This window comes from Carassius auratus, chromosome 16 (assembly GCF_003368295.1).
Source record: "Carassius auratus strain Wakin chromosome 16, ASM336829v1, whole genome shotgun sequence".
Classification (NCBI taxonomy): Eukaryota; Metazoa; Chordata; class Actinopteri; order Cypriniformes; family Cyprinidae; genus Carassius; species Carassius auratus.
In genome coordinates, this window is record NC_039258.1 from 21,459,442 (window position 1) to 21,486,252 (window position 26,811).

Here is a 26,811-nt window from a genome sequence, read left to right on the forward strand (position 1 = left end):
TTTTTTTTTAAATAAAATTTTTAATTATCAAAATTAAGAATGATTTCAGCTATTATTATTTATTTGAACAGCTTAGACTGCATTCCACATTACCCAGTTTTTCATCAATCACTTTAAATTTACAAAACTGTGTTAAAAGTCGGTCCAAAAGACAGATAGACTGAAAAAAAAAGAAAATTTGCTATTGTGGTCCTCCGTTTTCTGCAGTGTTTTCTCAAAAATCAGAACCGACGTTGCATGCTTGTCTGTGGAGACTCTTGCTAACTTTGCTTAATGCTGGGCAGTATTTAGCATGAAATTATGAATCGTGCTAAGTATAGTTTTTAATGCTAGTTCAAATGTGAAAACTGGAAACCGTTGTATCCGTAGTTGAAAGTTTCTTCCGCTGTTCTGAAGCATGAACCAAACCAGCCAGCGGCACAACATTACAAACTTTGATTTGATCAGTTAGGGCCCGTGATAAGCTCTGTGTATGAGGTCTGTGAATGAACGAGAAAGGTGTCTGTGTTCCTCAGAAGAGACTGGTGAGTTTGACTGTGCACTGCTTCAACCTTGATATCTGAACTGGATCATAGTGGAAGATCCATAAAGTCATGATGTTCCTCTAATATGGTGCACCTTGCACTTACTTAAATATGATGTTGTCTTTAGAGTATGCTGATCCAGTCTGTGTCCAGTCTTGTGCATTCATTGCTGTTCATTGAGAATCAATGGAGTTTAATCTATAATACTCCTGACTTTTGGGACAGATGAAGGCACCTTGCGTAACATGCTGGATGAACTCTGTCTCCTGATTCGTCCTGGGAAGCTGTCGGCTCCAGCTTGCACTTAAGTGTGCCTTCAAGACTTCAGAAAGGCTCTGGAGAATGCCATGAAGCCGCATGTCTCCACCAAACAAGTTTTTGTCATGTGACATCATTTGCACAAGATCTGCGTTATCGAATCCAGTTAGCTTTATCAGCTGTTTTGGCTTTGATTTTGAATGCATTGACATTTATTGTACTTGGTATTTATGAGCATCATAAGGATTGTCAATCCATCAGACGTCACTCTACATTTATACAGACTACATACAGATAACCTGATAATGTACAGAGAGTATGAGTTTGATTAGTTGCCAAAAAAGCCTGAGCATTTGTTTCATCTCAAGCAGTAGTGTTGTTTTATCACATGGAGTCAAACACAAAAAACCTCAAATGGGGCTTATGTTAAAAACAGATATTCATGTCATTTAAAAGGCCCTGTAACAGACTGAATAATGAGAAATAATGACACGTTAAAAAGATGAACAACATTTCTTCGAGGTGTACAATGTTTTAGTTCTGTAAGAAAGCGTGCACTTAAACTCTGATGGAAACACATTTGTCAGTTCAATTCCTGGATGCCTCAACTGATGTGATGCAGAGAATTTATTTAGTAGGAAAAAGAGTCTCAGACTTCCCCAGTTGCAGCAATTATTCATTTTTTATTTTATTATTGATACTTTGCACCTGTTGCAAAAGTGATTTTGTTCCCTTGAACACATGAGATGAATTTTATTTGCAGATGTTTTATGCAGTATAAAATTTTCCCCCCACACAAGTTTAATTTGAAACTTTACATGCAAATCAAAGGCTGATGTATTATACTGTTTTGTGACTACTGTACTGTATTGTTGGTTATAGTTAGTGTTCGTTCTGCTGCATGTCCTAATTACTGCTGGACTCTACAACTGTAGCATTGATATAATGTTGCGTGGGGGAAAAAATGACATCATGCTGATGAATGAATTTATACATAAATTGCAGGAGTGCATAATTCATCATTATGCATTATTTATCATTATCATTATCAAACCATCTTTCATGCAAAAATAAAATAAAAATAATTGTATACAAACAGAGACAAATCAGTGTAAGCTTGTTTCTGACGTAGGATAAAAAATAAATAAATAAACATTACATGCAACTTTTTATCTTAAAATAAAGACTCTCTCATAAACACAGTATGTCTCAGTAAAGAAGACAAGACAACTGCAATCTTTATTTACCTACACATCACTCCAAATTTTTGTGGAACACAAATTATGTTTTGTTGTTGTAGTTGTTTTTAATGTTTGGGACCCCCCAAAAACATTTTCATTTTGGGCTGAACTACAGTAGACAGTTCAGTAAATATAAAGAAATCATGACAGATCAAGTTTATGAACAGCGCGTTAAAATTTTAAATACTTTAAATACTGAGAAGATGTCATTCACACTCATGCACTGAAGGGATCACGTGACAATGTTGCCGAAACGCTGCTGTTCTGTGATCAGCTCGTGCACAGCAGGCTCAGCATCAGCGCCAGCAGCAGAGTAAACAGCACTGGAGCCGTGCACGAGCCTCCCTCCTTCACCACGCACTTCTCATAGGCCTCAAAGTCCACTTCCCTCATCGCGCACACGTGGTCGACGCGGCAGTCAGCTCGGCACTCCGTCAGGTCATAATTCACAGAGTTGAACTCATAGTACTTCTGCAGATAACACTTGTCGCTGGATATCCGCTCCATCACGCGGTGCATGGAGGCGGGAGAGGCGTCCGGCACACGAAACGCCTCCGTCAGCCGGTACTCTTTCTCCCAGCGCTCATGTACCTTATTTGAGTATGTCAGGTTCATATAGTAGGTGATTATATCCTTCAGGAACACAAAGCAGTAAGAATAGAAATGTGTAAATCAGGGCAATATATTATAGCAGTATGTAACTTTTTAACCTTAATTTGCAACAGTAAGTGATTTCACTAGATGTTGACGTATGTCATTCTTTGTGTGGGTCACGTCCATAAACAGAAAGAAGATCCCGCTATTAAAAGTTTTGTGTGAAGCGTTTGTAGCTTGTTCTTGCAACAGTTGCTTAGAATTTAAACTTGTCTTCTAGATGTCTGTTTTAATCTTAGTTCTAAACGGAAATAAATTAAAATTAAATTTATGCATAGTAGCTTTTATCCAAAGCGACTTACAGTGCGCATTCAGGCTATCAATTATTACCTATCATGTGTTCACGGGGAATTTAACCCCCAACCTTGATAGCGCAATGCTCTACCAATTGAGCTACAGGAACACTAATAAATAACTGATAAATCTAATTGTTAAAGGGTTAGTTCACACAAAAATGGTCTGTCATTAATTACTCACCCATATCGTTCCAAGCCATAAAACTTAAGTTAATCTTCGGAACACAAATTAAGATATTTTTGATGAAATCCGAGAGCTCTCTGACCCTGCATAGACAGCTAGGGTCCTACCACGATCATGGCACAGTATATACTAAGGATGTTGTTAAAATGGTCCATGTGTAATCTGTAGTTTAACCGTAATTTTACAAAACTCAGTTAATACTTATTTTGCGCAAAGAAAAGGGCCAGAATGCTCTGGGATTTCATCAAAAATATATTTTAATTTGTGTTCTGAAGATGAATGAAGATCTTATGGGTTTATTACAACATGAGGGTGAGTAATTAATGAAATAATTTTTTTATTTTTTGGGTGAACTATCCTTTTAACATCTGGGGAACCGGTTTAAAAAACTAAGAAACCTCAAATGGTGCAGGGTCTGCAGCTAAAAACAAAAAGCGACAAAAAACTATGCTAAAACAAAGATAAATGAACAACACTGAGTTTGTTTTCCCTGCTGAAGAGGTAACACATTTAATCTTTAGAACACTTATTAGCTTGATTCAGATGGGTATGAAGCTACTTCTTTTTTTAATTAATTATTTTTTGTTTGTTTTTATATTATTTTATTTTATTTTATTTAGGTAAATTTCATTTATCTTCTTGAAGCTATGTGTGAGAGAGAGTACTGTTTGATCAGATCTGAATGAGCAGTATAGATATTTTGATTACTTGTTCAAATGATTTATGATGATATATGTGATGTTGACCACAGATTCATCTATGCACAGAAGCAGTGTCAAAGCACAACCCAAGTAAAATGAAATAAATACAAAAGAAATAATAAATAACCCATAGCGTGTCTTGCATTTTATGTTTTAAACATAGACAGCGATAGAGAGGCAAAAGTTATGTGCTGCAGCTTTAATTAAAACTAAAGCACCAAAAATATATAAAACTTTTATAGAAAATCAGTATAGACATATATATAAAAAATTTGAAAAATCACAGACTTAAACTAAAGTAAAATTAAAAAGATAAAATAAAATCTAATTCAAAACATTAACAAAAACTATAACAGGCCAAGTGATGCTAAAACAACACTAGTATAAAACGTACAAAGTTTGCAATAAAAATACAAATTTCTTCATGCAGATGGGTCTTACCTTGATCAAAAGTGTTTTGGTGTCATACTGAAACATGCGAATTCCAGGATTATTTCCACCATCTATGACACCAGGTAATGTTGTTATCCAAGGCGTCACTCCTGGGGTCAGGAACATTGCACTTATGGGAGATCCTGTAAAAGGGTATTAACGGCTTCCGTTTTACAAACCATTTGTGAACGTAATCTTCACTATCAGAAAAAAAAGCCACCATTGGGGCGGTACCCTTTCAAAAGTAAGGTGCAACCCATTTAGTTACTAAAATGTACCATTGAAGTGCTAATATGCACCTTTTAGTGATAAATATGGTGTACCTTTTAAAAAGGTACACTCTCAAAAAAAAGGTACAAAAGCCATTACTGGGGCAGTACCTTTTCGAAAGGTACAAGTTTGTGCCTTCAAGGTAGTAATGTGTATACTAGCTTACTAGCTACTGGTGTGTATATATAGTGTTGTTTGGTGTGGCTTCGGTTTGTGAGTGCTGCTCATCTCAAATTTTGTAAGGCAAAGTTTTCTGTTATTAATAAGCTTGCAATCAGTAGTGTTCCTTTGGCTCAAGTGGTAGCGTATTGCGTTAGCATTGCAAGGTTGAGGGTTTGATTCCCAGGGAACGCATGTTAGGTAAAAATTTTACTGGTCACCCAAGTGCAGGTTGATTCAACACTTCTCCATCTTTAATACCTTTGATATGGTAAACTACGATGAAGTGTCAATATAACATGACTTGCATGTGTTGTCATTCCAATTATTTAACTGCTCCCGTCAGAGACTGTGCATCCTCAAACTCAAATTCTAAATATCAAACATGTTATGATAAAGCATTAATAATAGCAATTGATAAACACAAATGTCCCTTTTCCCCGTGGTGTGCCTCAAGGGTCTGGTCTTGGCCCACTTCTATTTCTTATTTATACGCTTCCTCCCTATCAGATACTTCTGTGCCATGTTTTTACATTTTTAGAGTTACACTGAGGATATGCAAATTTATTGCGTATTTATAATCCAATTCTATTGTTCTCCCTCTTCTTTAAAATCTTGCCTACACAATCTTAAAGTATGGATGGCTTAAATATCTTTGAATATTGAATACAGAAAAAAACAGAACAATAAATTATATGATCTCTGTTTGTTCTACTTGCTTGATCATGTGACTATATTGTATATACTTGTGTTATCTATATTGTGTTATCTATTATCCATATCAACCTTATGCAATGTGTCCTTGTATTCTTGGAAGGTGCTATATTAATAATGTATTATTATTATTATTATTGCCCTTTAGGTACAAAGGTGGTACCTTTCCAGGTACCATCCCAGTGACAGCTTTTGTAAATTGTTTTCTGAAATTGTTGTAAATCTTTGAGAAATACATTACATGGCCAAAAGAAGATACTTGAGCATTAATTTATTATCTCTGATTCTATAGCATTTACTAGTAGTATGTAGTTTTTTTTTTTTCAGTTTTAGTTTAAAGGGGTCATATGATGTGATTTAAAATTTTCATTTTTCTTTGGAGTGTAACAAGCTCTGGTGCATAAAGAAGATCTGTAAAATTTCCAAGACTAAAGTCTCAAACCCAAAGAGATATCAAAGTTAAGACTCTGCCACGCCTCATTCAAACACGCCCCCACATGTCTACGTCACTTTGTGGAAATGGCGCCCAAATGTTGACGCAAAGAAAGAAGGTGAGGTTTCAGTAACACAGTTAGTTTTGAAGTGGTCACGTCAGGGAGATGCTTTGTGTGTTTAGGAGAAAGAAAAAGCACTTTATCTGGCCTTCTGAAAGTAGATGCATTTAGAAATCTTTAAGATTACTAACAACAGAACAGCAACTTATTTTGTGGACGACCGTATGTTACTATTGACTGTTCTGAGAGAGAGAGAGAGAGAGAGAGAGAGAGAGAGAGAGACAGGGTCACACAGTGGAGTCAGCTGTCTTAACCGTCAGTATCTTGTGTACTGCAAACACATACGAGCTTCATCACTGTGTCTGTTACGTGACTCTGTTCTCCTTTGGGGCTTGAACTGATGGTAAAACTAAGGACATTATTAACTGTCTTTGCATTTATTAAGAAAGATGTAACTTGCGATTATGGAAAGGGTGTTACATTTCCAACGAGTGCTTGCAGTGTTCAGCCAATCACAATGCACTGGGTCAGTTGGCCAATCAGAGCAGACTGTGCTTGTCAGAAGGAGGGACTTTGTAGAAAACGAGGCATTTAAGAGCGGCGTGTCATAGAGGACCTACAGTAATTTACAGTATTTGAAAAATAATGTGTTTTTAGAACATTAAAGCATGTCAACATATTCTGTTCCACCAAATACATGAAATGATCATCTTTAAAAAGCATCATATGACCCCTTTAAAACATTGTTGCTGTGAAAAGTTTCAATGTTGCCTTGACATATAGATAAAATACTAGATTGTAGACAACTTTTGTAGACAACTAGATTGTCTACAATAACCCTTCTCATAAATAGGTTTTCCACATTTCTAATTTTAAGGGTAATTCTAATGCCAAAAGATGCACCAAATGTGACAGAATTAGCAGCAGAATTGAAATGACCTTTAGAGCTGTAGAACATGCGGAAACTGTCAGTGTGATGATGACCGAAGAACTGGCCCTGTATAACAGCACTGTGCTTCTGTATGAGATCCATATAGCGCTTATTAAACTCTTTTCTGAACCAGGCTTTATCTCGCTTCTTCTCAAAAAACCCTGGAGGGACGTGGCCAATAATGTAAACCTGGGTAAAACAGAAAAAAGCTTCTTTATGAGTTATAATAATAACACATGGATAAACTGACAAAACTGAAGGTTTCACTGTCATGTCAGCTGTCTGATCACCCTGTTTTTCGGTGTGTGTTTTTGTTTATGTCGTCATTTCATGCGCACATGGTGTTTTGTTTTGGTTTTGATCGTTCGTCTTGCAACTATCTGTGGCGTTCCTCCCTCCCCCTCATTACTACAGTTTCCGCTTCTAATTGTTTGACTCCACTCACCTGCATTCAATGTTTGTCCATCTCTTCCTCTATTTATTCCCGTCTGTCGCGCCAATCGGTGCCAGATCGTCGTTCGACTACAGCCCATGTGTAGTCATTCTGTCTAGTCCTGCTCTGTCGTGCCATTGTCTGCTGCTACTGGTTTTGTTTTGCTTTTTCTATTTTTTCCCCTCCCTCATTTACTAGACCGGACCCCTATACTCCTCAGAAGTGTTTTGGTTTGCTCCGTGACGGGCTCTCTCGTGTTCTCCTCCCTCCTCCACTTCCTACGCGGCCGCGCCATCGGGCGCCCCCTGCCGGGTGTTTACGAAAGGACATTCAAGCCTCTTATTTTCCTGCTGGACATTTTTCTATTATTTCCCGGCCTGTTTTTGTTAGTTGGAGGGAGTTTTTCTTTTGGATTTTTTTTTGAATAAATTCTCACACCATACCTGCATCTGTGTCCAGTTGTGTTCCTGACAGAACGATCTGGCCAAGATGGACACAGCAGGCACAGATCCTGTCAGAACCGCAGTCACCCAGCAGGGTGTTCTTTTAGGCCAGCACGAAGCCAGATTGACGAACACCACAAGGGAGGTGGAGTTCTTAACCAACCAAGTGGCTGAGCTGACCACCCGCATCCAAGAGCTGCAACGAGAGGCTGCAAAGGGTGGTGCAGCTCACCATCTTCCTCGCCATGAGCTTGAGCCCCGATGCAATAACCCACCACCCTACGATGGAGACCCCAATTCCTGCCGGGCCTTCTTGTCCCAGTGTTCGGTGGTGTTTGCCTTGCAGCCACGCACATACGCTCTTGAGATGTCCAAAGTGGCTTATGTATTGACTCTTCTAACTGGTAAAGCTAGAGACTGGGGTACTTCCGTCTGGGAGACTCAAGCCCCTTGTTGCGCCTCTTTTAAGGATTTCCGCCAGGAGATGGAGAGGCTATTTGACCGCTCTGCCAGAGGTCAGGAAGCGGCTGACCAGCTAGCACGGCTCCGTCAGGCGGGTCGCTCAGTAACGGACTACGCTATTCATTTTAAGACTCTGGCAGCGACCTGCGATTGGAATGAGGGGGCCTGTCGAGCTATGTTCCGTGCAGGGCTTGATGATGACATCCAGGATGAGCTGGCCACTCAGGACTTGCCACGGGACTTTGACGATCTCGTTAATATGGCGTTGCGGATCGAGGGTCGCCTTCGCCGCCGCCGTCAGCGCCTGGCAGTTCGTCCACCCTGGAGGACCGAGGAGTCGTCACCTGTTTCCCCCACCGAAACCACTGAGCCGGAGCCTATGCAGGTGGGGCGCCTTCGGCTCACTCCGCAACAGAAGCAGCAAAGACTCACCCAAGGGCTATGTCTGTATTGTGGCAAGTCCGGTCACTTCGCAGCAGGCTGTCCGTTAAAAGTCAAGGCTCACCAGTAAAGAGGGGGATCCTGGTGAGCGCTACCCCTTTATTGCATTCCCCCTCCTCTCGCACTCTCCTTCCTGTCTCAATTCAGTTTGGTGATATTTCTAACTCCTGTGCAGCACTGGTTGACTCGGGAGCTGAGGGCAACTTTATGGACCTCTCCCTAGCCACCCGTTGGGGGATTCCTGTCATTCCTCTTCCTGAACCTATTCCTGCCCGTTCATTGAATGGCACTTTGATCACCACTGTCTCCTATGCTACCCCTCCTGTCAGTCTAATAGTCTCGGGCAATCACCGTGAGGTAACCACGCTGTACCTTCTTGAATCCCCGAGTGCTCCCATTGTCCTGGGGCACCCGTGGTTGGTGCAACATGGCCCTCACGTGGATTGGTCGAGCAACTCTGTCTTGTCTTGGAGTAAGTTTTGTCATGCGTCTTGTTTGGGTGCTGCCTCTTTTCCTGTGTCTGTGTGTCCTGTCTTACAGGTGGAGGCTGCTGATTTGAAGGGGGTCCCAGTGGAGTACCACGACCTGTGCCAGGTGTTTTGTAAGTCCCGGGCCACCTCGTTACCTCCACATCGTCCTTATGACTGTGCCATTGAGCTCCTCCCAGGCACTTCTCCGCCCAAGGGTCACTTGTTTTCCCTTTCAGGCCCTGAAAGAGAGGCCATGGACAAATACATTAATGAATCCCTCAAAGCCGGTCTCATCCGACCCTCTTCATCTCCTGCAGGTGCTGGCTTCTTCTTTGTCAAGAAGAAGGATGGCTCCTTGCGTCCTTGTATAGATTACCGAGGCCTGAATGACATCACTATTAAGAACAGGTACCCCTTGCCTCTTATGTCGTCTGCCTTTGAGCTATTGCAGGGAGCCAAGGTCTTCACCAAGCTGGACCTTCGAAATGCCTACCACCTGGTTCGTATACGTGAGGGGGATGAGTGGAAGACAGCTTTCAACACGCCCACGGGACACTTTGAGTACCGGGTCTTACCATTTGGTCTGACCAACGCCCCAGCTGTCTTCCAGGCCCTGGTTAACGACGTGTTGAGAGACATGGTGAATCAATTCGTCTTCGTGTATCTTGATGATATCTTGATATTTTCCCCATCTCTGCAGGTACACACTCAGCATGTTCGCCAGGTGTTACAACGGCTGCTGGAGAACCAGCTCTATGTTAAGGCGGAGAAGTGCGTTTTCCATGCCCAGTCGGTTCCGTTCCTGGGGTTCGTTGTTTCGGCAGGGGAGATCAAAGCCGACCCCTGTAAGGTAAGGGCCGTTGCCGAGTGGCCAGCTCCTGACTCTCGTAAAGCTCTGCAGCGGTTCCTGGGGTTTGCCAACTTCTATCGGCGGTTCATCCGGAACTTTGGTCAGATTGCTGCACCTTTAACGGCACTCACCTCTCCCAAGGTACTGTTCAAGTGGAATACTGGGGCACAGGAGGCCTTTGATAAATTAAAGTCCCGTTTTATCTCTGCTCCTGTCTTGTCTATTCCAGACCCTGAACGTCAATTCATTGTTGAGGTGGATGCCTCAGATGTCGGTGTGGGCGCGGTCCTATCTCAGCGGTCACACGAAGATGGTAAGGTGCATCCCTGTGCCTTCTTCTCCCACCGCCTGAGTCCCCCAGAACGGAATTACGACATAGGTAATCGGGAGTTGTTGGCAGTCAGGCTGGCTTTGGGGGAGTGGCGTCACTGGTTGGAGGGCGCAGCTCAGCCCTTCCTGGTCTGGACGGATCATAAGAACCTCGAGTACATCCGTTCGGCCAGGAGGCTGAGCTCCCGACAGGCTCGCTGGGCCCTCTTCTTTGGTCGGTTCAATTTCACCCTGTCATACAGGCCCGGGTCCAAGAATATCAAGCCCGATGCACTCTCTCGTCTTTTCGAGGCTCCTGAGGGGAGGGAGTCTGCAGACACCATCTTGCCCAAAGGGGTGGTGGTGGCATCCCTCTCTTGGGACATCGAGAGACGAGTAGAGGAGGCTCTACTTAAGGGTCCTGTGCCGAAGGGGGGTCCAGCGGGTAATCTCTTTGTTCCCACCAAGTTGCGCTCTGAAGTGATCCAGTGGGGTCACTCGTCCAGGCTAGTCTGTCATCCAGGAGTCCGGAGGTCGCTGGCTGCCATCCGTCAGCGATTTTGGTGGCCATCCATGGCCAAGGATGTCAGGCAGTTCGTGGCTGCCTGCTCTGTGTGCGCTCAGAACAAGACTTCCAATGCGCCCCCCGTTGGTCTGCTCCACCCGTTGCCCATCCCTTCCCGCCCCTGGTCACATTTGGCCCTTGATTTTGTCACTGGCCTCCCAGAATCCATGGGTAACACCGTCATTCTTACGGTGGTGGACCGTTTCTCTAAGACGGCCCATTTCATTCCCCTTCCCAAGCTCCCCTCTGCCAAAGAGACTGCTCAGGTGATGGTTGATCACATATTCCGGATTCATGGTCTTCCGGTCGATGTGGTCTCCGATAGGGGTCCCCAGTTTGTCTCTCGGTTTTGGAGGGAGTTCTGTCGGCAGATCGGGGCCTCTACGAGTCTGTCATCAGGTTTCCATCCCCAGACCAACGGGCAGTCCGAGCGGGCAAACCAGGATTTGGAACGCACTCTTCGCTGCCTGGCATCCCACAATCCCAACTCCTGGTGTCAACAGCTGTCCTGGGTAGAATACGCCCATAACTCCCTTCCGGCTTCTGCCACAGGTATGTCCCCATTCCAGTGTTCTGTTGGTTATCAACCTCCCTTGTTTCCCACACAGGAACCCGAAGCTGCGGTCCCGTCTGCTTTGGCTTTTGTCCGACGGTGTCGACGCACCTGGAAGAAAGCTAAGGCGGCCTTGGCCCAGGCTAGTAGGCGGACCAAAGCAGCGGCCGATCGTCACCGGACTCCTGCCCCCCGCTATGTGTGTGGTCAAAGGGTATGGCTTTCCACCAAGGACCTGCCTCTCAGGGTAGCCTCACGCAAGTTGGCACCCAGGTTCATTGGCCCATACCGGATCACCAAGGTCCTGAGTCCGGCGGCGGTGCAGCTCAAGCTCCCTACCACGCTTGGTCGGGTACACCCTGTTTTCCATGTTTCCAGGGTTAAACCTGTGTTCCATTCCCATCTTGTTCCATCTGCCCCAACCCCCCCTCCCCCCCGTCTAGTGGATGGCTCCCCGGTCTATACGGTGAGGAAGTTGCTAGATGTCCGACGTAGGGGGCGGGGCTTTCAATACCTTGTGGACTGGGAGGGCTATGGCCCAGAGGAGAGGAGCTGGGTCCCGGCCCGGGACATCTTGGATCGGACACTGGTCGAGGACTTCTACCGGCGACGAGGTGAGCCCCTTCCTGCGGCGCCTGGTGGCGTCCGTCAGAGGGGGGGTACTGTCATGTCAGCTGTCTGATCACCCTGTTTTTCGGTGTGTGTTTTTGTTTATGTCGTCATTTCATGCGCACATGGTGTTTTGTTTTGGTTTTGATCGTTCGTCTTGCAACTATCTGTGGCGTTCCTCCCTCCCCCTCATTACTACAGTTTCCGCTTCTAATTGTTTGACTCCACTCACCTGCATTCAATGTTTGTCCATCTCTTCCTCTATTTATTCCCGTCTGTCGCGCCAATCGGTGCCAGATCGTCGTTCGACTACAGCCCATGTGTAGTCATTCTGTCTAGTCCTGCTCTGTCGTGCCATTGTCTGCTGCTACTGGTTTTGTTTTGCTTTTTCTATTTTTTCCCCTCCCTCATTTACTAGACCGGACCCCTATACTCCTCAGAAGTGTTTTGGTTTGCTCCGTGACGGGCTCTCTCGTGTTCTCCTCCCTCCTCCACTTCCTACGCGGCCGCGCCATCGGGCGCCCCCTGCCGGGTGTTTACGAAAGGACATTCAAGCCTCTTATTTTCCTGCTGGACATTTTTCTATTATTTCCCGGCCTGTTTTTGTTAGTTGGAGGGAGTTTTTCTTTTGGATTTTTTTTTGAATAAATTCTCACACCATACCTGCATCTGTGTCCAGTTGTGTTCCTGACATTCACTTCCTCGCTGTAAGTCACTACTAACCTTCTCATTATTTTTAGCTGCGTCCTGAAGCACTTTATCAGCCCAACTGAACTGATCTGCAGGGTCTTTGACTTTCTCTGTGAGTTTGTTCTGATCGTAATAGAGGTTCGTATTAAGGACCACGACTCTGAAGCCAGTTTGATTAAGCAACTTCTCTGTGTAATATCCACCTGTGAAAGAGATTAATGAAAGTTATATGGCAGTAGTTTAAGCTTTATTACATAAATTATGAATTTTATAATATAGTAAAAATTTTGTGTCAGTGTATTGTTGTTAATGATGAGCTACTTTAGTTTATACCTATTTTAAAGGTTTCTTTTGACGCCGCATGTAGCCAGTCATGCCACATATTCGCGGTTTGTTCATAAATGTAGTTTTTTTCTGGAGGCATTTGGTTCTTTGGATGGTAGTCATGATTTCCCATTGCAGAATACACCTTGGTATCTAAAGAAATACAAATGTGAAATAAATTTCATAGACAAAGAAAACAAGCAGTCAGCAGCTCATATGAAACACATACTAGGAAAAGTGGTTTTTATGATGTAGGTGAGATTGCTGATTATACGTAGGACAGGTTCGACTTCCAGCTGATCGTCGGGCACATGAGGAGTATCATCTCTGTGGATAAGAGGTGAATTATATTCAATTATATAATCAATTATTTAAGAAATATATGACTTTAGACAGCTCACCTATCTACAGTACAGGCCAAATGCTTTTCACACGCCAGCTCATTCTTTATGATTATCTTTATGACTGCAAGCACCACTTATACTATACTGGACACTTGTTGGCTAATTTTTTCTCACTATTCAATTTTATATGAATGCACATTTTATACTGCTTACAAAACATGTTTCAAGCATTTAAGTAAAAGCCTTTAGCAGTTTTTAAGATTATGGAATCATAAATTCTTTTTTAACTGGCAGTGTAGTTGAAAATCTGTTGTGCTCCTTTAAAACAAGTACAAATTTCACAGCCTCATTGTGTTTATAATCAGCTACTCTAACTCAAAAAGACTGACAGATTTGTTGGCGCTTAATGGTGATGATGTTGAAGTCTATTGTGTAGTTATTTTAAATCATTTGGCTTTTAGTACTGCAAAATTGGGTAGCACTTTATTTTACAGTCCTGTTCCTCATGTATATACTATGTACTTATTATAGTAATTACAATAACTATGTTATAACTAGGTACTAACCCTGAACCTACCCCTAAACCTACCCCTACCCCATGTAGTTACCTTGTATTACCAGAACTTTCTTAGATAAATACACTGTAAGTACACTATAAGTACATGTTAATACACGTACTGTAAAATAAAGTGCAACCCAAAATTGTATTTAGTCTTCAAAATTCTGGTCAATCATGAAGAGTATCATGATGAACAAATGTTCAAGAACCATAATCTTTTGTTGGTCACAGAGCACATCCAAAAGCCAATTGTAAAAGCCTACTAGGTTTTTGTCAGGTGAAGTACGTTTGGTTTTGACAAAAATCAAGACTGCAGCACTCTACTGAATTCACTTTAAACTTCAGACTAGGACAGTCTTATGAGCTGAGAGGGCACTTGGCACAAACCCAGTCCAGATGATGAAGTCCGGGTCAGGCAGGATCCTTCTCATGGCACTCAATGTCGAGTTTATCAGAGTCCATGGGGAGTCACAGGAATAATCTCCAAATCTGCCTGCGTTTGGGGTCGGACGGTTTCCACTGGAGGCACATTTTGATGCACCGTTACCCCCTACATCATAAGAAGGATCCCAGTGGAGGTCTGAGATGTGCCAGAAATAACCTGTAGTGGAGAACAACTGTGATCAGCCTGGCCATATACTGAGCATGATATATCTCAAGACTACTGAGCTATTACAGACTAAAATGATAATGTATAGTCCACTCAATACTTAAAATTTAACCATGAATCAGCATCTATCTATAGTGTCCATGTATAAATTGTCCTAAAGGGGTGGTTGACTGGGTTTTTTCTAGGGCTTGATTGTGTTTATGGGGTATGTGTTCATGCTTTGTTTAAAAAAAAACACACACATTGTTTTTCACATAATTACTTCTCTTTATTCCACACAGATATGTCAACTTCTCTGAGAAATGCCTCAATTTATTTCCTGTTATTAGGAAGCCCCTCCCTCAGAAATACGCTGGGCTGAGATTGGTCAGCTGGCTCAGTGTGTTGTGATTGGCTAAACCACCTAGAGTGCGTCTGAACATCCCGCCCCTCTCAAGCTCAGAATGTGCTCCGGTTGTACTGTAAACAATGACATCTTCTATAGTGCTCATTAATTTGAGCACGACTGAGACACAGAGAATATTAACGAAGAGAATGAGAACCTTTGCAAGCCCGGCTCTTAATGGTATGTTTGTTTGTTTGTTGTTGTCTTCTACTTTTAGATATGCTGTTGTTTGTAAATGCTACTGCTTCTGTTAGCTTTTAAAATACGGTTTTATTCGGATTAAAGCATTAATATAGCACAGCAACTGTACATGCGTCCATGTATAATGCTTCTCATAGCATAGTGAAAATAAGTGTATAAATGGTACAGTTTGTTGGAACTGATCTGACAATCTGAAAGAGAGAGAGAAAGAGGGAGAGAGAGAAAGAGGGAGAGAGGGAGAGAGAGAGAGCGATACAGAGCAGGGCGATGAGAGGAACAGGATTGAGAACCGCTGCTTTAAAACATTGGTTTTTAAACTTGTGAATCCATTAGAAACGTTAGAAGACAGAATCGAGATTCATATATAACAGATTTTTAAGTGCACCCCTAGTTTTCTCTTCCTCTTCTCTAAAGCAGCACAACATGGCCTCGCCCCTTTTGTTGTGTGTGCCCGGGGGCGGGGTTTATCTGGGTTCATGAAGTAACGGACCCGGGAAGAAGCTTGTCCATCACCAGCTGTTTTTTAACTATTAAACTGCCAGAATTTTAAAAGATGATATCTCTGTTAGCATTGAAATTTCAGTGCTGCAACTTTGCAGATATTGTTTATGCTCAAACAGCAACATCACACACTAACTAATGTTAAAAAAGTAAAATCGCAATCAACCACACTTTTAATTTATGTGTGTATTACTCCACTAATAAACTAAGAAGCATTTTAAGATTCACAGTTCAATTGAAATCAAACAAGATTAAATGATTTTGCTTCTACAGACAGGTTGCTCTGCAATACTGCAACCAGTTCCTAAGCTTTAAGTCACATTGTATAAAAAAAATCATAAATGTAAATTGGAAAACAATTTTGACTACTATTCCTAATACATTATTTCGTTTCATTTCATACAGCTTTATGCCTTCCATGTTAAAACGACACATTCTCAAGCTCTAATGAATTCATTAGGAGATACACTGCTGAAAGTCTCTGCTCTTCAATCTACTTCATATTGCTTTTTAAAAGTTGTGCAGTATACATTCGTTTATCTTATCCGAAACAACTCAAAGCGTTTAAGGACATACCTTTCATCATGCTACTTTTAGCAGAGATGATGAAAATGTTGAGAAGAATAATTTTCCAAACACCTGCCATTGTCAGATTCATCCAATGTGTGTGAGAGATCCAGAGACTCTGACCTGACTGCTGTTATCCTACATCAAGACATTCATTCCACAGCCGTCAATAAACTGACAGATAAGATAAGTCAGCTGAAGCTAATAAACTTGCAGGACGGGAACCTTGTTCGAACATAGTTCTCCAGCTGTTACTACGTGTAAGGAGAACTAAATCTGTTGCACATTTGTATCAGTCATTTACGATGCAGTCAGCTTTCTATTTTAGTGTGCTACTATTTCTAAGGCATGCCTGTAATGTTCATACAGTAGTGACCTGATTTTAAAATGAAATCTGAAGTCTAATGTGTGAAGCAGTTTCCGTGGCAAATGCTTTACTATTATAAACCAAATCTTTTAACATTACCTTTTAAGATTTTTATTTTATTTTTTTAACTGTCCACAAAGCAACCAAAAATCAGTGTTAAATCCTTTTAGGAGATTAGCAGCATTAATATATAGTTATAATATAAGTACAGTTACTCAACTTTACAACCATGATAAAGATTACTGCATATTTATCTGGGGTGTAAAGTACTTGAGTAACTGTACTCAAATCAGATCGCTTTACAAACCTAAGAAATAAAAGATTATTAAGTATGATTAAAGGTGGCATATTCATATTTCATCTAATTCATATTTTCATGATCCATATACCGCAATAGAGGATGGGATCAGTAGCTAAGTTTTGTTTTTAGATAGATTAAAGTATGCATGAAATCAAAATAGACTTTATTTACTTTAATAGCGCTGATTGTCTTGATGAAAACAATTATTCCGTGCAAGTTAATCCACTGAAAAATATAGTTCGTCTTCCTAATCTTTAATCAAAATCTGGGCATTTAGTTCTGCTCTGGAAAGGCATTCCTGCTCTGATGTCTTGGGCAGAATATCCTTAAACACACCCTCCATTCGTGAGATTGCTATGAGTGAGAGGAGGAGCACAAACATAAAACCATGCCCTCTATTCAGTATTCCGTTTCAGATGTATTTATGTACATATGAATACACACACATGCATTTATATATTTAAGAAAAATATGTTACGTTTATATATTAAATATATTTATATATGATATAAATGATATGATTAAATATATACACTTATGAAATTTTTTCAAAATATATACATGCATGTGTGTGTATTTTTTCAATTCAAGTTGATTCAAGTTTATTTGTATAGCAAATATTTACTATACAATCCTTGCAAAGCAACTTTACAGAAAATTAAGTTTCTACAATATTTAGTAGTAGCTTATCAGTGGTGACTGTCAGTTTATATACATAGGGCAGAAACGTATGGGAAAAAAATCAATTAAAGACGTAATCAAACAGATGATGAACATTATTAACATATGTTATTATATGATGCAATCAAACATATAGCAAAATTTGGTAGTTGTGTATATTGTTTCAAGGTTGGCAGCATCTCTTCTCAGGTGTTCTGGATCCAGACTGGAGCTTGTCTAAATCCTAGTTACCACGGGATGTAAAAGCCAGCAGTTCAGAGAAACAAATAGAGATATATAGCATAGCTGATGTTCCAAATAAGTAAAATTAATTAGTTTAACCCAAGCTAAAGAATAATAATGCACATTTGATCAGATATAACTGCAGTCCAGGATTATGAGATGCATTATTGGAATGCTTGGCGAAAGAGATGCGTTTTTAATCTAGATTTAAACATAGAGAGTGTGTATGAACCCCGAACATTAGCAGGAAGGCTATTGCTATACGCAATTTCAACTGTAACCCCCTCAGGATTTTAAGCAAAGTGTATTTTGAATGCAGCTTCCAAAAGACCAAAAGTGGCTGAATATTTTATATATATATATATATATGTATATATATATATATATATATATATATATATATATATATATATATATATATATATATATATATATATATATATATATATATATATATATATATATATATATATATATATATATCCCTGTCTCTGTCTCCGAATTATTTTAAATTATTGGTCATTCAATCTTTTACATTTTTAACACACTTTGTTATCTTAGATAATTTATAAGTTTCATCTGGTATCAATGAGATATATATAGTTGAGTGTCATCAGCATAACAGTGGAAACTAATCCGGCATTTTCGAATAATATTACCTTACCAAGGGATAACATGTATATTGAAAATAGCAGAGGACCTAGGACAGATCCTTGTGGCACTCCATATTTTAATGAGATTACTTTAAATAAACAAAGTTGTAGCGATTGGACAGGTAGGATCTAAATCATCTCAAATCCTGTCCTTGACTACCTGTATAGTTTTGGAATCGATGTACATAACAAATATACACAATACACATACATATATTATGTTAACACAAACTTTTATTTTGGATGTGATTAATTGTGATTAATCATTTGACAGCACTAATTACAATAAATGACATTCCACTGAAATTCAGTGACTGAATTTACAAACATGCTATTATTCAGCAAGGATGCATTACATTGATCAAAAGTGACAATAAAAACATGTATAATGTTACAAAACACATTTTAAATAAATGTTTTTTTCTTTTGAACTTTCTGTTCATCAAAGCATCAATGAAACTGTTTTCAACACTGATGATAATCAGAAACATTTCTTGAGCAGCAAATCAGTACATTAGAATGATTTCTGAAGATCATGTGACACTGAACACTGGAGGAATGATGCTGACAATTCAGCTTTGACCATGGAATAAATTATATCTTTACATATTACAATAAAAAATATTTATTTTAAAATGCAAAAATATTTCACAATATTACTGTTTTTTTTTTCTGTATTTATGATCAAATATTTGCAGCCTTAGTAAGCAGAAAAAAACTTATTTGAAGGACATTAAAATAAATCATACTGATCCTAAAAGGCAGTGTATTTTTATGTATTTCTAACTATTCCATTGTATTATACTACTATAAAACAAATCAGTATGCATATAAATTACATTTTACTTGTATGGCTATTACATATTTTCAGTTCTTTGTGTGAATAAATTAACTGAGAATGTTAAGAGCTATAATGAAACCTAAGTCTTAAAGAAATATTTCATGCTTGCTTTCCTTTACCCCGAGGGCTGAGAGTCAGATTGCCTTTGTACAAGTCCTCTGAAGTAATCATTAACCTGTAATGTTGATAGAGATCAGCAAATTATTACATATTAAACATGTGCCATAGAGGCTATACCTCAGAATTGAACAGCAGACATCTTGTGACGATAAAAGCTTTTAGTTTTTTAGGCGTAACTATAGGGTAGAAAATGAGTTCTCAGAGTCAAATTTCAGAGGAGGATCTGCTGTGTCCTGTTTGCTATGATATCTTCACTGATCCTGTGCTTCAGTTATGTAGTCACAGTGTCTGTAGAGCTTGTTTGGAAGAGTTCTGGAGCTCCAGAGGATTTCAGGAATGTCCAGTCTGCAGGAAAAGGTTCACAGGAAGTCAAACACCTACTAATCTTGCTCTGCGGAACGTGTGCGAGTCGTTCTTACAGAAGAGAGGTTCGTCTGAGGTGTTCTGCGACGTGCACGGAGAGAAACTCAAACTCTTCTGTCTGGATGATAATCATCCTGTGTGTCTGGTGTGCAGAGACTCAGAGAAACACCTGAATCACACATTCAGACCCGTTGATGAAGTTGCCCCGCTTCTAAAGGTAAACTGTGTGGAAGTTGTAGTATTTGTTACAAGATTTTTTTTTTTATTCAAATGACGTCATTTCTTTGTTAAAAAAAATGTTTTCTTAACTTGTAGTTCCATTTATAGAGATGTTCACCAAATATATACATTTTTGTGCTTTACACGTGCAATTGCTCTGGGTTCTTGTTTAAGAGTAAGAACATCTGACTTCCTTATTACCTATTATTTGCATTGGCTGGAATATGTTATTGCCTTGCCATCTGTGATGTATAAATAGGGGCAGTGATGTGCTTCTATATCCGGGTACTAAATATTTAGTTTCACCAAACAGTCTGAGAAGTTAGTCTGAATGAAAGATTTGATATCTCATGATATGCTCCATTTGGGGCCACAAGATTTCGTTGAAGTAATTAATTATTTTAATAAAAACTTAAAACGTTAACTTAAAATCTATTTCTTTTTCTGCCCTATAACTGTTATTTTTTATTTAAAACATTAAAACTTTAGTGCTGTCTCAAACAATTAATCGCATCTAAAATACAAGTTTTTGTTTGCATAATATTTGTGTGTGTACTGAGTATATTTACATATAAATACACATGCATGTATATATTTAAGAAAATTTTTATGTTTATTAAATATATTTATGATATAAATTATATGAATATAAACATATAAATGTAAATACAGGTGAATATTTTCAAAATATATGCTGTATGTTTGTATTTATATATACAGAATAAATATACACAATACACACAGATATATTATGTAAACGCAAACTTTTATTTTGGATGTGATTAATTGTTTGACAGCACTAATTACACTGATTTAACAAATCAACTGATTATTCAATTTCAGGAGGAAATGAAGACTTCATTGAAAAAGTTACAAGAAAAACTCCAGAGCTTTAAAGAAATAAAACAAACATTTGATGATGCATCACAGCACATTAAGGTGAGAACTATATAGTATAATATTTTAGATTAAAGCAGTTTTAGAAAGATTGGGGTAGAAGGGATGCGAAAATCTTTGTTTTTGATACAGGCTCAGACTCAGCAGACCATGAGATGCTTGCAGGAGGAGTTTGAGCGGCTTCATCAGTTTCTGCGAGATGAAGAGATGATCAGAATATCTGCACTGATAGAGGAAGAGAAGCAGAGGAGTCAGATGATGAAGGAGGCGATTGAACAAATAGACAGAGAGATCGAATCTCTTTCAAACAATATTGGAACCATAGAAAAGGATTTAGACGCTGCCGACATGCCCTTTCTACAAGTAAGAAATAACCTGTATTTTTAATGAAATGTTGAGGGTTATTGTTGTAGCTTATTTCCTCCTTTTTTGTTTTGCAGAACTTCAGGTTCTCAAAAGAACGGTAAGCTGTTTTCTTGCGGTCGTCTCTCTGCGTTGCAGTTCCTCCATCTTTCTAACTCCTGGATGTTATCACAGAGCCCAGGTCACACTGACGGATCCAGTGATGCCTGCGGGAGCCTTGATGAATGTGGGACAACACTTGGGGAACCTGAAGTTTGAAGTCTGGAAGAAGATGATGCAGATAGTTCAATTCGGTGGGTTTAACGTTCATCCGACTTTTCATTCAGTCACAATTAAATTATTTCTTTAGCCTAGACAAAGTGAAATTAAATACTGTCCTAATGACAATACTAGGCTTAAACTCTATTTAACCATCTCACTAAATAAAGTTATTTTTGCTGCAGAATTTACTGGGATTTTTGTGTGTGCATGTTTTTTTTTTTCACCATTTGTACGTCAAAAGTCAATTGTTTTAAGCATGTCGAAAAATGCAGATAATTATCAATTCAGTTAATTTGTAACACCTGCATGGTGTAGACCTGTTCTGGATTTGTCTACATTAGGACAGCTTTATTTGTAATATTTTATTTGGTGTGCGGGTGATTAGACATGTAATAAATGTGCATTCTTCTAATATTAGAAAATTATTTAACACACAAAATGTATGGCATTTAAATACACAGACGGACACACATACATACATATACTGTATATATAGCATCGGAAAAGTTATGAAAGTACAACACACACACACACACACACAAAACAACAACATATAAACAGCTAATTGCACATTATGTTGCCCAACCAATTTCTGAGGCAGGTGCATGAAATGTGTTCTCTCCTCAGCTCCTGTCACACTGGACCCCAACACTGCACATCCTCTGCTGTTCCTGACCGATGATCTGACCCAGGTGAAATCCAGTGCTGATGGTCAGCAGTATCCAGACAATCCAGAGAGATTTGACTATTATCACTGTGTGCTGGGATCTGAGGCCTTAAACTCCGGAACACACTTCTGGGATGTGGAGGTCCAAAACAACACATGCTGGTCTGTTGGAGTAACCACAGCATCTAACCAGAGAAAAGGAGGCATTTTCTTTGACACTGGAGTGTGGCGTGTGCGTTACATGGCTGGTCAGTACATGTCACAGTCACCGTTCATGCCCCCCATGCATTTAACTGTTGAAAAGCAGCTGAAGGTGATCAGAGTGCAGCTGGACTGGCACGGAGGGAAGATTTCATTCTCTGATCCTCTTACTAACACACGTCTGTGCACGTTCACCAGTACATTCAAGAGAGCGATCTATCCGTTTCTATATAACTGCTGTACAGATGTCCCACTCAGAATCTTACCCATGGGACTCAGTATCAATGTGAAGCCTCTTCATTGAGGGGGAGTTTCCTTATTCTATTGTTTGTGTTTTCTGCTTTTGCAACACCATTTGGATGTTAATTGTCAATTAAAGTGACATGTAAATTACTTTAAGCATGTAGTAAATACTAGAAATCAGAAATTCAGTTAATTCGTATCAAGTTTTCTGTTCTGGGTTTAGGCAAATATTTTGGAATATTTTATGTGGCAATAAAGTAATAATACATCAAATAAATGTGTGTCCTTCTGAGAAAACCGCATCATGTTTTATTTATTTGTAAAGGATACAGCTGAATTTGCAAGAAATTGCATTCTGCCTTCTGAGAGTTTCAGCCAAACCAAATACTTCCATTTACATTTCAGCCGTGCCACAAGGATTTGTATGAACACAAATATTTGTAAAAAACAAGTTCCCTGTCAAGGGAACTTCGAACTGCTTCCTCTGAAGGGACACTATGGGGAACACCTCGTCGTGACCCATGTCTGAAGCATACTTTGAAGAACGCCAACGTGTTGGCCGGCGACAGCCTCTGACGTCGCTACCGGCGCGACTATAAATACGCGCCCATAGGACCCTTCACTTATCTTCTTCTTCTTCATTGACTGTTTTGTTTGAAGCGTGCATTTGAGAAACGACAAGAACGGTAAAAGCGATCTATTATTGTTATCATGACATCCACTAGCAAGGCGTTTAAACAGTGTGTGCATCCATGTCAGGGTTATTTGACACCTGATGACACACGCAGTCTTTGCATCTCTTGTTTGGGCGAAGAGCACGCGCGCGATGTCCTTGAGGGGGCAATCTGGGCGCACTGCGAGCGTTTTTCTGTGAAAAAGCTCCGCTCTCGTTTGTCTCAAGAGGGACATCCATCTGGATATCGCGGCTCAGGACCCGCCATTGCAGAGGCACGGAGGAGAATGAGCTTGTGGGGATCACAGGTTGATCTCACTGAGGAGTGTAGAGAGGGACTTTTCCTCTCACACTCTCCGGCGGCAAACGAGAGCGAACTTCGGGAGGAAGATGCGTTGTCATTAACCCATTCTGACACTGAAGTTAGTGCTCTGCTGGGTTCTACCCAGAAAGAGCAGGAGATATTTGAGAGTGGTGAAGAAGCTGAGGCTGAGCCGCTCATTTCTCCTGTTCTGCGTATGGGGAGCTGTTAAAGGTTATGGATCGTGCCACAGCAAAAAAAAAAAAAAAACTTGCCATGGAAGTGGGCCAGGAAGGTAACATCGCGAGGTAGCCTCGATGAGCGTTATTTATCTGACCATAACCCGCCAGCCCAGGTGAGCCTCCCATTCTGAGGATCGAAGACGGGCGCAGAAGGCTAGTGTCGCGGCTCGTGCTCCTCCCCCGCCTGAGGGCAGGGGCAAGAGGAATCGCGGGCCACGAAGAGGTAAGCAGGGTCTGAGGGATGTGATTCAGATTCAGACATTCTCGTCTGGATCGCAGTGATACCTAGGAGTTAGTCACTTCCTTTTGGATGTTTTTAACTTCTGTTTTATTTCTCCCCTGCCTAATTCCCCTGTAGACACCAGCGCTCGACCTGATCGGGGTTAGGTGGAAATTTTCTCACATAACAGTCTCCTATCCTGGACCTGTTATGTTTTGGTTGGTCCTATTTTCATAGCGACCACCTTACTGACAGTCCGGACTGAAAGGGGGCGCCCCGTAAAGCGGGACTCCAGTACAGGAGGGTGGGTGAGTATGTGACCCTTTCTGCTTATGGGTGTTATGTGGCTGGTGGTTATATGTCTACTAACAAACTCTGTGAGTTTCCTTTACAGTGCTCATCAACATGATTTCATCAACATGGGGGGCTCCCAACGAGCTCCCACGGTTTGTGGTTGTCAGGTAGTAGGCTTCACCAGGCCTCCCTGGAGTCGAGTTCCGTTACCTTCCACTGAGGTGGTTATCTGGTAACAGGTAGTAGGCCTCTCTAGGCCTCTCTATAGGTGAACTCCCACATATTGTGGTTATCAGATAGCAGGCTTTACAGGTCTCTCTGAAGGTGAGCTCCCACATACAGTGGTTGTCAGGTAACTTTTCAGTACACACGCTAAGCCTGTGTACTTTCTCAAAACCACATGGTGGTCAGTGTGCACGTTAACACTTTGCGTCTGAAATCCACATAAGTGGTAAGTGTGCACGCAAGGCTCTGCGCACTTTCTGGAATCCTGTACGGTAAGTGTTACGAGCTGCGCTTCGTTCCCTTTCTTAAGATGATTAGCCCCGGGGTTTCTTGGGCTTCATTCAACCAGTGTATATTTTTTATACACCTCAAGCACTGCCCCTCAACATGGGGGGCTGTGTGGGCAATTCTCGCTGTAGTTTAGCAGCGCTCCCCTTTTAAAAAAGGCTCGCCTATGAGCATGCTGCTTGGAGCTCGGTGTCCTCCTCTCATGGGAGACTGAATTCTCGTTTTTTTTATCAGAGCGCTCCAGTACTACATACTGTTTTGAGACGCACTGTGAGAGCAGACATCCTACTGAGGCAGGGGCTGAGGCTCGGGGAATGGCGCCTTCGCACCAAGGTGTTGAAGCAGAGTTAGAGAGGTTGGCCAGACCTGGGTGGATCGGTTTTGCGGCTCAAGAGAGTGTCGCACTATCCCCTCTGGCTTCCTCTGACTCATCCAGCTCCATGGTACAGGCGTGGCCGAGGCTTCATCTGTACGTTCCGTCCTCCAATTGCTCTGCTCCCGGGCCATTCCATCTATGAGCTGCTCTATCAGAGTGCCACGAGAGCCCCTCCTTTGTGACAGGCAAGACTTGGTAATAAACAGTGCTACGTTCTTAGCCGTATCCCTTTAAAGGAATCTTTCGTGATTCCAAGCCTTCAGCTCTACCCCGGGCCGAGGCCCTTCAGGTAAGTTGGGTATGTAGCTTAGGCCTTTAGCCAAAAGGGATAATGTCATGGACAGCCATCGAACCGTCCCAGAGGCGACTCCTGGTGAAATGATAGAGTTGGTACTTAGTGTTTGCCATGATTCTGGCCTGCACTCCCCTCAGCATGGCGGCATGGGTATACTGTTCCCCACAGTGTCCCTTCAGAGGACGCAGTTCGAAGTTCCCTTGACAGGGAACGTCTCAGGTTACGAATGTAACCATGGTTCCCTGAGAGGGAACGAGACACTGCGTACTCTAGCTCCCTGCCATGCTTCGGACGCAAGCTTCACGAAGAAGATAAGTGACGGGTCCTAACGGGTGCATATTTATAGTCGTGCCGGTAGCGACGTCAGAGGCTGTCGCCGGCCAACACGTTGGCGTTTTTCAAAGTATGCTTCAGACACGGGTCACAACGAGGTGTTCCCCATAGTATCCCTTCAGAGGACGCAGTGTCTCATTCCCTCTCAGGGAACCATGGTTACATGGTTTTCTATGTGAAATTACACTTATATTTGAAAGAAACCAGCGCATCCTTGTGTCCCGGCTGAAACAGAATAGCGTACGCAGTTTGCGTTCAGCAGGTGTTCTCCAAAATGGCACGACGATGATGTGGAAAGACACAGAGGAGACAACTTTTTTCTTCTCGTACAAAAAGTTTTCTCATCGCTTCATAACGTTATGGTTGAAGCAGTGATGTCAGTATTCTGACGATGCTTTTCATACTTTTTTGGCCTTATCATACTTGTACATTTTATTAATCTCTTGGATAACAAACTGTGCCAGGATGTCCTGAATAACATTGAGGTGATGAGATTCTTGATATGATCATCACTAATATGAAATCAGAGTACAAGAAACCTGAAATTCTCCCTCCATAATTGGTTTTCCAGTTTTTTTTTTTGTTGTTTTTTTATCTGTGAAAATCAAAATATTTTTACTGACCAAACAGTTTTGTTGGCCAAAGTCTTTTACCGTATGGATAAAGAACCAATTTTTTTTTTTTTACTGCTTCATTGAAGAATGTCATACAGATTTGGAACAACATGAGAGTAAACTGACATAAGTTTAGTTTCTGGGTGAACTACCATTTAATAGTTTTGCATAAAAGTGCTGAAACAATCTAAAGAAAAAAATTATAAATGCAACACTTTTGTTTTTGCCCCAATTTTCACTTTTGAGGTGCATGGATTATCTCGGCAAAGGAGAAGTGCTCACTAACAGATTTAGACAGATTTGTGAACAATATTTGAGAGAAATAGGCCTTTTGTGTACATAGAAACTCTTAGTCTTAGACCTTTTGGTAACACTTT

General features: G+C 40.9%; 2 protein-coding genes across 2 annotated transcripts; one reads left to right on the forward strand and one right to left on the reverse strand.

Moving 5' to 3' along the window:
* Nucleotides 1–1,437: 1,437 nt before the first annotated feature.
* Nucleotides 1,438–16,451, reverse strand: smpdl3b (sphingomyelin phosphodiesterase acid like 3B). Its single transcript, XM_026284729.1, has 8 exons — nt 16,184–16,451; nt 14,298–14,511; nt 13,237–13,334; nt 13,017–13,160; nt 12,717–12,886; nt 6,867–7,047; nt 4,300–4,433; nt 1,438–2,656 (listed from the first exon to the last, which is right to left on the reverse strand). The coding sequence occupies exons 1-8, from the start codon at nt 16,263–16,265 to the stop codon at nt 2,294–2,296; spliced, it is 1,386 nt and encodes a 461-aa protein (XP_026140514.1). The 5' UTR covers nt 16,266–16,451; the 3' UTR covers nt 1,438–2,293.
* Nucleotides 16,452–19,116: 2,665 nt separating this feature from the next.
* On the forward strand, nt 19,117–22,867 carry LOC113116521 (zinc-binding protein A33). The gene is made up of 6 exons (XM_026284730.1): nt 19,117–19,939; nt 20,785–20,880; nt 20,971–21,201; nt 21,279–21,301; nt 21,376–21,494; nt 22,090–22,867. The coding sequence occupies exons 1-6, from the start codon at nt 19,550–19,552 to the stop codon at nt 22,632–22,634; spliced, it is 1,404 nt and encodes a 467-aa protein (XP_026140515.1). The 5' UTR covers nt 19,117–19,549; the 3' UTR covers nt 22,635–22,867.
* Nucleotides 22,868–26,811: the final 3,944 nt, after the last annotated feature.